The 11,942-nt window shown below is 44.9% G+C and overlaps 1 protein-coding gene across 3 annotated transcripts in view; it reads left to right on the top strand.

Moving 5' to 3' along the window:
- Window positions 1–2,202: 2,202 nt before the first annotated feature.
- Window positions 2,203–11,942, top strand: part of ABCB4 (ATP binding cassette subfamily B member 4) — a 72,449-nt gene continuing 62,709 nt past the window's right edge. The window contains exons 1-4 of one of the 3 annotated variants that reach the window (XM_081147611.1): window positions 2,203–2,352; window positions 2,548–2,633; window positions 6,121–6,175; window positions 9,372–9,522. In XM_081147611.1, coding sequence (XP_081003737.1) covers window positions 2,554–2,633; window positions 6,121–6,175; window positions 9,372–9,522 — 286 coding nt within the window. In that variant the 5' untranslated portion in view covers window positions 2,203–2,352; window positions 2,548–2,553. The remainder of the gene's footprint in view (window positions 2,353–2,547; window positions 2,634–6,120; window positions 6,176–9,371; window positions 9,523–11,942) is intronic. The other 2 variants (XM_081147613.1, XM_081147612.1) reach the window with 2 other exon arrangements.

The raw sequence follows: 11,942 nt of genomic DNA, 5'->3' as shown, positions 1-11,942 counted from the left end.
AAGATAACACAGTGGTGGAAATATTAACTCTACGTCAATGAGAACAACAACAACAGAATATCCCGGTATCCCACCCCAAAGAGAAAGCTAAGATTTCTTACAGAATGTCATCAAGAAATCCAGGGTGGCTTACATATTGCTTCCTGAATGAAGGAATAACTGGTAGAGCTGCTTCGTTGTTGTCAAACATATAAAGGGACCCCTTGATTTGTCTCTAACACGGGGAAACTCACACACACAGTCATGTAGGCATGGCTCCTCTCTCTCCACCAGCACCTGCCTGTCGGACACTCTTCTGCCCTCAGATGCAGAAAACACGAGCACTGGTCAGAGGGACATCTCTGTGAATTGACTTAGACAGACAGATAGGCAAACATGTCCTATTTCTGGATGCTTTTTGTTTGTTTTTGTTTTTAGTTCAGAAGCTTCCTACTTCCTCAAGTATCTGTCTTTTTAGTCTCCCAAGATTTCTTTTATAGAAACTGTGGAGGCTGTCATCTCCTTACAGGCTACTGAGTTTTATAATGTCTTCCACTCACCAAGCCTTTTTTCAAACTAAATAATTCCAGCTGCTTTAATCCCAGAGTATCTTCAGTCCCTGACCACCTGCTAGACTCGTGAGGAGGAGGAATTCTGGTTGATCAGAGGAGACAACCCTCATGGTTATGGTAGACTGGAGAAGAAAAGCATTTTGAAGAAAAATACTTAAGTAAATTCATTTCTATCACATAATTCCAGATCATGCCATAGTTTCAATCAACTCCCTGCATATTCTTCAAGTCAGGTTCGGCCTAGCTCAAGGTAATGGGTGGGGTGGATGGAGATATGTGGCACATTTAAGAGTAAATGGCTCCTATTCTAGTCTTTCCTCATCGCTTCTTCTGATCTTTTAACTATAATTCTAGTTATCATTTATTAAGTGCCTCTTGTGTGCTGGGCACTGTACACACATTATATCTAATCTTAATAACACCCCTGGTTTTCAGAGACTCAAGTGAGAATTAAATAAACTGCCCCAAGCCAGACAGCTAATGGATGGCAGAGGTGAGATTCATCCCAGGGCCTGCCCAACAACATCTGCTCTTATACCATGCTCTGCTTTCAGGTTTTCTGGAAACCCAAGAAAACCTTGGGATGACATAGCAGGAGCAAGGACCAGCAAGCAATCCCCTTGCTTGATTAGGAAGGAAAGCCATATTTTGTTGAGCACCTACTATGTTTTAGACACAGTACTAGGTCCTTGAACCTTCTTAATTCATTTATTCCTCAAAATCACCTAACAAGGGAGGTGTTTTTACCCTATTTTTACATATGAGGGAACTGAGGCCTTCAGAAGTGAGCTAAGTGTCCAAGGCCACAGAGCTAATAAGTAAAGGCCTGAGTTTGAATCCCACTGGCGTCATGGCCTCCGTCACGCATTGCTCGGTGTGTTAGACCCTTCCTTTTCAGATGAGCGCAGAGAAATTAATCAGAAGGGACAAGAAAGCCATTCAGGGGACTCGAGTGGGCGCTCGGTGTAGAGTCAATTTAGGATAGGAAGTCCAAGCTCAGAGCAGGGCGCCAGGGGATGGCACCGGAGCCTGGGCCCTGGGCCCGCTGACGCTGCCTCAGGCAGGACTTAATCTCTCTGGGCATCAGTCTCTTCCTGGGGAGAAAAAAAATGCGGGTTTTGATCGGGCGATCTCTGAAGTCCCATGCAACCCTAAAGTTCTGCCTCTCTCCGTATTCAAAGGGGAACCAGAACGTCCCTCTTCTCCAAGGACCGTCACTGGATGCGTTGGGCCCTGTGCGCCCCGCGGCGCCTGGAGATGGTTGGGCTCGGTGCCAGGGGGGCCAGACCCGGAGGCGCAGAAATGGGAGGCAAGTCCGGGGCTCTCCTGGTCCTCGCCCTGCCCCTCCCCGTGGCTGTGGAGCCTCCATAAAGGGTCCCCTCGTGGGTCTAACAGGGAAACCGAGCGCCGAGAGCGAGTCACTTTTCGGGGCGCCGGCGGCCCGCAGGCGCGGCTCTCGGGGCACCCGGCGGCACCAGGCTGCCCCCGGGCTTATCGCCCGCAGCTGGCGGGGCCGCCCGGGTCTGGCGGCTCGCCCGGGTGGGTGGCGGCGGCGCCGGGCCCCCGGCGACCAGGGCGGCGCGCTGCGCCCCGCACCCGCGCCCGGCCGGCGTTGCGCGCGCGGCGGGCGGCGGGCGCTGCTCCTGCGGGCCGGGGCCTTAGCCCCGGCGGCGGCGGGAGGCGTCGCTGGGCCGGGACGCGCGCGGGGGGCGGGGGCCAAGGCGCGCGAGCAAAGTCCAGGCCCCTGGGTCGCAGCGCCCCGCGCGCCCGACGGCTGGACCCGAGACGCGCGAGGTCCGAGGTGAGGGAGGCCCCGGCGCGCGGGGAAACCCGGGGCTGCGGGCGCGAGCGGGGCGGCGGGACCTCCGGCCGGCGCCCCGGGCCCCGCGACCCGCGCGCTTGGCTCGGGCGCCTCGGGCGGGGCTGCGGGGAGGCTGGCCGTCCTCCCCGAGCCGGCGCGGGCGCGCTTGGACCTGAAGCTGTGGTTTCTCCGCAGGCTGAGATGGATCTGGAGGCGGGAAGGAACGGGACGGCCCGGCGCCCCAGGCGACCAGAAGGCGACTTTGAGCTGAGCGGCAGCAGGTACCTCCCCGCGGGCAGCGCTTTTCCGTTACGCGCGACCCCGCCGGGCCACAGCCGGCCTCGGACGGAAGCTGAGAAAATCTGCTTGATGCCTCTGGCCTTTGTTCTGCGGCTACGTTGGAGGGTCTGGCTGAGGCTCTGACCTTTCTCAAGGAATGTCGCGGAGGCTCCCTTTGCAGCAGGCTGGGGGGGGGGGGTCCTTAAAAGTGGCCGCTTCCTTTTGTGCAGGGCGATTCGGTGACTATCTGGGTTGTATAACGTTCCTTGTGTTATATAACTCAAAACTTTTACACACTACTTTCCCGAACGCCGCCTGGCTCTTCACGCCGGGAGCATCGGGCATTTGCGGCGGGCGGCGGTGCCCGGGAGCGGGGCTGGGCGGCGGCTCCCTCCCCGCGCGGCGCCGGCTGCTCCCGCCCGCCCCTCCCCCTCCTCCCGGGGCCGGCGGGCTCGGCGCTCGCAGCTCGGGGCGGGGGCCCGCGCAGCCTCATTCCCCGCAACCTGCGCCTCCCGGTCCGTGCTCGGCTCCGGTGCAAGGGGGCGCTCGGGGTCCCTCTGCCGCGCCGCGGCCCCCGGGGCCTGTTACGCGCCCCGCACGGGCCTTCGCGGGGGCCGAAGCGGGCAGCCGGCGGGTCCCGCCTTTGCTTCCTCTTTCCCTGCGGGGACAGTGAATCATTTCCCCTCAGCCTCACACGTGTAGCCGGTGGGGTTTCTGCGGCCTCCGAGTTCACGCCGGGCCGCCCAGAAGGAACTGCCCCGCGCCGCGGAGCCATCGCCCGGGGAGATTTATCAGGCCCCGCGCTGCCCTCCAGCTGTCGGGGGCCTGATTAGCCAACGGAAAGGCGCCTATCTGATGCTGAAACCCGAGCGAGTGTCAGCCCGTTAGCTGCCTACGGTGACGCCGCCCCGCTCCCTGTGACCACCGTGACGCTCCGTCACAGGCGGCTTAGCTCCCGCGGAGTGGGGAGCCAGGGGCGCGGGAATTTCTCCCCAAAGGCGTGGTGTTCACCAGCCCGCAGTTTAGCCTGGGACCGACTGTGAATCTATAAATAGACGGCGTTCTCGCCAGGAAGGCTATTTATGTGTTGCCTTGGCTGAACATCTGATACGTGTACAAAGGAGCTGTCCCTGCAAAAAATGCAAAAAATAAAAAATGCAGTAACGCTCGGGAACCTAAGGAGGTTCTCAGAAATGGGGTTTGCAGAAAACTATGCAGAAGAGAAATACAGAAAGTTAATTATACAATAAGACTGTAAGATTCTGAGATTAAATGTAATGAGACTAATTTTTATAAAAGGCAGACCAAAGCTCCTACATGCGGAGGAAGTTAAGCTCACCTCAGTTTTCTAGGGGAAATGGAAACTTAGTTATATGCTTATTCCAATCATGCTATTGCCTGTGGCACATTCTTTTAGACATATTGAGTGGGGGATGTCTGTGCTTTGATTTTAGCTAAATAATTTGAGATCAAGTTTTATGAATTAACTTTATCATCTACCTGGAAATTTAAGCTAAGTAAGTGAATTTTAGGTTAAAAAAGAAAATCTCCACCCTCACAGAATTTACATTATTGTATGGCCGACAGACATAAGCAATACACACGCTAAATAAGTAAACTACAGCAAACTTTAGAAGGTGATGAATGCTACAGGGAAAAAACCATTAATTATGGCTAAGGAAGTCGGTTTGCAATTTTAAAGACGGTGGTTAAGGTAGGTCTTATTTAGAAGGCAATATTTGAACACAGATGTGAAAGAAATGAGAGGAGAGGGCAGTGTGGGTGTCTGAAGAGAGCATTCCTGGCAGAATTATCTGACAGTGTAAAGACCCTGCGATGGGATAATGTTTGCTGTGTTGACAGAACAGCAGAGGGGCCAGGGTGGTTGGAGCAGAGGAAACAGGTGGTGGTGGGAAGTGTGGCCAGAGAGGTAACAGGAAACTGATCGCGTAGGGCCCTAGAGGCCAATGTAGGGTTTTGGATTTTATACTTGAGAAAAGTGGGAGCCACTGTAGGCTTTTGAGCAGAGGAGCAGCATGGTGTGACTTGAGTTTTTAAATGACTGCTTTGACTGCTATGTTGAGGATCCACTAAAGTGGGCATACTTGGAAGTAGAGAGACTAGGCAGGCGTTCTCCTGGGCTAATGGGATAGCAATAAAAGTGGTGAGCAGTGGTTGAATTCTAGATGCATTTTGAATGTAGAACAAGCAAGATTTCCTGACACCACTTTCCACAATCCCTCCGAAGAATGGCCTTTATTATTTTTAGATAAATACTATTTTTTAGCCAAAGAAGAGTTTATAGTAGTCCCCCTTTATCCACAAGGAATATGTTCCAAGACCCTCCAGTGTATGCCTAAAACCTCAGATAGTTCTAAACCCTATATATATTATGCTTTTTTTCTCTATATACAGACCTATGATAAAGTTTAATTTATAAATTAGGCACAGTAACTAATAAAATAGAACAATTATAACAATATACTGTAATGAAAGTTATACAGGGTAGAGCAAAAGTAGGTTTATCGTTTTTATATGGAAAATAATACAATAATTAATAAATAATAATACAAGAATAAACTGTGTTTTGAGTACTCACAACTGTAAACCTACTTTTGCCCCCCACCCTAGTAGTGATCTCACTCTGTCTCTGTCTCTGTCTCTGTCTCTCTGTCTCTTTCAGTATCTCTCTCTCTCTGTCAAAATATCTTATTGTACTGTACTTGCCTTTCCTCTTCTTGTGATGATGTGATAAGATTAAATGCCAAATTAAGTCAAGAGCTTTCACCTTTTCACTTAAAGGAATCACTTTACAGCTTCTCTTTGGTATATTCAAATTGCCAGCATCACTACTCTTGCTCTTGGGGCCGTTATTAAGTAAAATAAGGGTTACTTGAACACAAGCACTGTGATATCGACAGTCAATTTGGTAACTGAGACGGCTGCTAAGTGACTAACAGGTGGGTACTATCTATAGTGTAGATACACCGGACAAAGTGATGATTCTCGTCCTGGGCAGGAAGCAGTGGGACAGCGTGAGATTTCGTCACACTACTCATAAGTTTACAATGGAAAACTTATGAATTCTTTATTTCTGGAATTTTCTATTTAATATTTTCAGTTCACAGTTGGCTGCGAGTAACTGACACTGCGGATAGCAAAACTGTGGACAGGGAGGGGTGACTATTGCAGTTGATTTGGCAGATGTTGTTGACATTCTCATCCCCCCTGTGCGTGAGCTCTGCAAGGCAGGCGACCATTTATGTTTATCCAGTTATCCCTGTAGTACCTTGGACAGTTACCTTAGTTAAAAGGGCGATTCACCTTGCCGTCTTTGTTAAACTGGAGATTTTTGACAATTTGTGGACATCACTGTTTTATATTTGAAATATTGTAATAGTTGAATATGATAACTACTCAAATTTATATTCATTGACTGTGAAACATTTTGCAACGGTTTTAAATTCAAACAATTATATTTTTTTTCAGCAACCAAGACAAGGAAAAAATGAAGAAAGTGAATTTAATTGGACCATTAACATTGGTAAGCTGCGAAATAGTAAATGTGATCATTCTATCCTTTATTCAGATTTGGTTCTTGAAGCAATAGTTACCGAGCCAGGACTTTAAGATTGTCTGCAGCCCTAGCCAGTTTGGCTCAATGGTTAGAGCATCGGCCCATGGACCAAAGGGTCCTGGGTTCGATTCCAGCCAAGGGCACGTACCTTGGTTGCAGGCTTGGCCCCGACCAGGGTCGCCAGCAGGAGGCAACCACTCAATGTGTCTCTCTCACATCGATGTTTCTCTCTCTCTTCCTTCCACTCCCTCTGAAAAAGCAATGGAAAAAATATTCTCTGGTGAGGATTAAAAAAATAATAATTTAAAAAATAAATAAATATTGTCTGCAGGCAGGGATAGATTTACCCTGCTGCACCTGTGCTGTTTTAGGTTGGCTCATTGCAGTCATGGCCCACATTCTCAAGGTGGATGACAAAAGAGGCAGGGATAGGCCGGCTGTGAAATAGAGCAGAGCTGATTCACAGGGAAACTGAAAAGGACTTGTGTTTGTAGGACCAGACAAACTAACCAATTTCAGGGGGAAAAAAAATCTCTACTTTTGTTTCACAAACCCCCACAACTTTAGCTTAAATAGGCTTGCATAAGAGTGATTGCTAATCATAGAAATTTAAAGTTATTAGAAATCTGTGTTCACATTTGGCATCCAAGAAAACTGATTAAATATAGAGTAACTATTAGGGATTTAGATTATGTGCAACACAATTCTTAGTGGTTTTCTGCTGGCACAAAGCAAGCCAACATGTTTTTGGAAGAAGTCTATTCTGTTTTCCATTTGTACCATGTCTCAGAGAAGCAGCCCAAGAAAATGTTTGCCCGCTTTTGGTAAATATGTGTTTCAAACTATGACAACCATTATTTGTTAGCAAAGAAGTTGGTATTAAGTGGCATCAGCTGAAATCTCCACCTTAATAAGTAAATGGCAAAAAGATATCAAAACATCCTAGGTTTTGAGCCTCGCTGCAGATTTCTCATGTACAAAGCCCCTATTCATTCTCTCCTCCTTATTCTCATGATGTTTTTGTTTAAAAGTCTCAGTAAGAGTTTTTTGGGTTTTTTTAATTTAGTGCATTAGAGAATAAATTGTAAAACTAGATCTGGTTTTAATGCACAGGTTTTAAATCTGCCTCCTACAGAAAATAGAATACCTAAAACCTTAAAGCGGAAACATGGAAAATTTCACCTGAATTTAAAAATTAAAATTGAAATTAAATTTAAATGTAATCTCTTTCAAACTCTGAATAGATACTTTTTTTGTGCTGAAAGAGGCCAAGGTCAGAATGGTGTTCTTTTCCCTCTCTCTCTCTCTCTTATTTTTCAATTACAATTGACATACAATATTATATTAGTTTCAGTTGTACAACATAGTGACTAGACATTCACAAAACTGTACTCTAAAGGCGTTCGAAATGCATTGTTTTGTTGAAAATCACTGGAAAAAAAAAATCTAGGTTTACTTAGGATGTTGCTATGAAATTCATGTTATTTTAAATTTAAGCTTAAGGGCAAAAAAATTTTATTTAGTAATTTGAAAAGCACTTACACCGCTCTTCAATGTCATGTAAATGTTCAGTAAAGAAAACATATTACACCACAACCCCATCCTGGGCTTGTAACTGTAGCTCACAGATCCAGGTGCTCTATCTCCCTCCCCAGGAGCCACTAAAGAGAACCTTGGGGACATGGGCCCCTCTTGTAGCAATTTTAGGGCCCCTTCCCCATTTGCTCTTGACTTTACCTCCTCCCTGGTTCCGCTCCAGGCTCCACCTGGCTCTGACCCTTTGCCTCTGTTGGCACTCTTGCTTGTCTGTGTGTTTGGTGATGGAATTTGGCCTTCCAACACTGAGCTTCGGGAACTCTCGGAGAACATTTTGCACCCACCCCCTTCTCCCCACCATGTGTGCCTGACCTCAGCCAGCCCATCGTATTGACCCTGTCTGTCTCTGACTCAGCTCTCAAGGACCCCATTCTGCCAGATCTGCCTCAGCATCCATTCTCCCAGTGACTGCTCCTGGTCCCCCAAAGGGGAGGGTGGGATGAAGAAAATGGGTAGAAGGAAAAGATTTAAAAGGGGGGGGATGCAAGGGACAGAGGGAAGGTATAGAAATGGAAAAATAAAAGAACCAAGAGGTAGTCTGGAAGGCAGAAGAGGAGAGAAGAATAAAGAGTGAGCCATGGAAGAGTGGATCCAAAACGGGGAGAAAAGGTGAGGAACTGGAGAGGGCTAAAGAGACAGAGGGGAAAGCCTTTGGAGTGTTATGACACTGACTAGGCTTAGTTCTCGGGGGTTGTGCACTCCACTGTGACAAGTGGTGCCACCCGTCTAAGTGATAGTACTAAGTACCCTGTACGTGGATAGTAGGAAGACCAGGGTCCTTGGCGTGGCCTGCGGCCTTTCTCCCGCTCTCCAATGTCATCTCCCACGCTTGGCACTGAGCCCTTCAGGGCTTCTACTCCCTGGAGCTACCTGAGCACTTCATGCAGTTTCCAGTCACCTTGCTGTTCTAGGCCTAAACGTCCCCTATTTTCTCTGAATCTCCAATTCTTCTTCAGCTACCCTCCTCCTTATCCTTCACGATCTTGCAAAATGAGCATTATCTCCATGAGCAAGACTTCCCCAAATACACAGACAGGCACCCCATGATGTTTGCTGCACTTCACTACGAAGTGCCTTTTAAAAGCTAACTTAAACCTCTGAAAGGGATCTTATCCTCAAAACTCAGAGGGTCTAGTTCCCTCCTGTTCGTAATTCTCTCTCTGAAATATTCTGAATGACATTTTAAAGGATGTGGGGGGTGTGTGTGTGTGTGTGTTTACTTAATGCCTACTCCTAGCTATTCTTAATTCACTACCTCAGGAGTTCTGGAAGTAGAACCAAACCTTTATCCTTTCTGATTATATTGCAGTCACTCAACCAAATAAGGTATTGATTAAACAGAATCAGATTGATTTCTTCACAGAATACAAAATAAATAGAATTATTAAATTAATCTGTCAATGATTTGGATTGAAATTCTCCTTCCCTATTACATTTACTTGCAGCTATTACAAACATATCAACCTTTAAAAAAAAAATCCAAAAAACATGTAATTGCTAAAAAGAGAAATTCTAACCCACAAAGTAAAATAAGTATTATTTTATTTATCTCTCTTTTCTTTTTTAGTTTCGGTACTCCGATTGGCAGGATAAATTATTTATGTCCCTGGGCACAATCATGGCCATAGCTCACGGATCAGGTCTCCCCCTCATGATGATAGTATTTGGAGAAATGACTGACAGATTTGTTAATACTGCAGGAAACTTCTCCTTTCCAGGTAAGCATTTCTCTACTTTTTTTTGTTTTAATGCATTGTGCTCCTTTGAGTAGGTGAAGGATTAGAAGTTGACTTTGCTATTCATTGTGTGTTTGTTTAATGACATAGCCCTCTGGGTGACTTTAGATATCAAGTACTCATTTAAATTTTAAGAAGTAGGTGTATGCTGTTTGAAAAGATAAGGAAATATACAGAAAGCTTTGCCTCTAAACAAAGTAGGGCAGTGACTCTACAGGGTGCCCCCAAAACAAGTATATACACTTTAACAGCTAATAGCTTAATTTTGAAAATGAAACGTATTTTAATAAGCACTGCCTTTATAATTATTCAAAGTGTGTGTATACCTTTTTGGGAACTCCTTATACTTGAGGACCATGGAACTGTAACAGAGTATGTCTGTGCGCATCCATCCCGTTAGTGGTCACTCGTGAACTTCAGGATACATCAGTTAGCACGGCAATACTTCTTAGCTGTGCTCGGCTTGCAGATCTGTTTCTGCTTTTCTTTAGTCTCTTCCCCACCCTTTTTGTTAAAATTACAGGCATTTTTTTGTGTATAAGTTTTGGATCAGCCAGGTTGGCTGGAACTTGATATGACACTTCACTGAAGGGTGAATGGATTCAATAGGAGAATGGTGCGAATGCACCCAAAGGACGGCAATTACTGAAGAGCCAGAGGCGTCCCATAAGTTCATGTCATCTAAACAGGGGCTGTGGCAACAGCATTGGAGTGAGGTTCCAGTGGACATAGTCATTTTCGTATTAACCAAATTCCACATGGAAAGGAAGAGTTCCATGCTTTGTTCCAAGCCTGAGACTCAGTTCCTCCTAAGAGACCTTGTGGACACGACTGGAGAAGATGGAATGGCGCTTCATTGATACACAGATGGTAGAATATAAGGACAACATACTGGTAAAGGGAAGGTAGCTTTCATAGCAAAGATACCTGAGAAAAAGTGGACCCTGTCATTAGAAAATATTCAGTAAGAGTTTTCAGTGTCCCCTGATTGAGCACTACACACTTGGTTAGCACTGTAGGACCCAAGTGTAATTACCTAACAGAATGTGATTGCTTGATTTATATAATAGGATCTATTTACATAAATACTGATAAACATGAATGCCTTTTCAAAAGCAAAAGTGCCCTTTGAATTAAAAAAAGAAAAAGCTCCTACAAAACCAGTTTATTTATTTGTTCTCAAGTATTCTACTCTGTTGTCTCTGAGAAGAACCTCGTTATAATATAAATAACAATAATAGCAATCTTTTATTGTATTTCTTATCTACTAGGTCCTATTTCATTTAACCCTCACAAGAACAATCCTACAAAGTAGGTAATATTATCCTCTGTGACATATGAGGCAACTGAGGCTTAGAGAGGCTAATTTGTCAAAGTTACATAGCTGGTGAGCATTAGGACAGAATTCGAATCCAGGTCTTTCTGCCATCCAAACCATGCTCATGTCCATATAAATACATTATACTGCCAACGTAAATAATTTTCTTTCTCTTTTAAAAAGAAATGTGTTTGTGAAAGTTAAATGAATTACTCATGTTCAACCAGTGACCAAAATCTTAACATAAATACCAGAAAGGTAAAATTGGAGTAATATAGGATAGTTTTAAAAGTCTTTAAGGAAATGAGGGGTAGAAGTTTTCTATTTGGGCTTTATTTATTTATTTGTTTACTTACTTATTTATTTATTACTTTTTAAAGAAATTCTATAGATCTATTATGCATTGGTTATATATATGTATATGATGCCCATATTCAAGTACATTAATCAAAAATTGGTTTCAATACAGGGTTTTAAAAATAATATTAGTAGATCAAATGGATAAACAAAATGTGGTATACCATGCAGTGGAATAATATTCAGCCTTAAAAAGGAAGGAAATTCTGGCACATGCTACAACGTGAATGAACCTTGAAGACATTATGCTAAGTGAAATAAGCCAGTAACAAAAAGACAAATGTTGTATGATTTCATTTATATGAGGTATATAGAGTAGTCAAATTCATTGAAACAAAAAGTAGAATAGTGGTTGCCAGGCACTGCGGAAAGGAGGAAATGGGGAGTTGTTGTTTAACTCAAAGAGTTTCAGTTTTGGAACATGAGAAGTTCTGGAGATTGGTTGTACAACCATGTGAATATACTTAACACTATTGAATTGTACACTCAAAGATGATTAAGATGGTTAATTTTATATTGTGTGTATTTTATCACAATTAAACTTAAAAAAAATCAGATTAAAACAATGCAACACACTCATCACAGAGAAGTTAGCATTTGTACCAATTTTATTAGGCTTGTCTTTAGAGTACCAGAATAATTCTACACCTTTTTTGCTTGAAGCAGTTTGCTTGTTTTTTTAGTTGTTTCTAATTATGCAACTGGATTGCTTTGAAGCTGGACGTGG

Source organism: Miniopterus schreibersii (genome assembly GCF_964146895.1).
Source record: "Miniopterus schreibersii genome assembly, chromosome: 9".
In the NCBI taxonomy this organism is placed as follows: Eukaryota; Metazoa; Chordata; class Mammalia; order Chiroptera; family Miniopteridae; genus Miniopterus; species Miniopterus schreibersii.
This window is presented reverse-complemented; position numbering and strand designations above follow the sequence as displayed.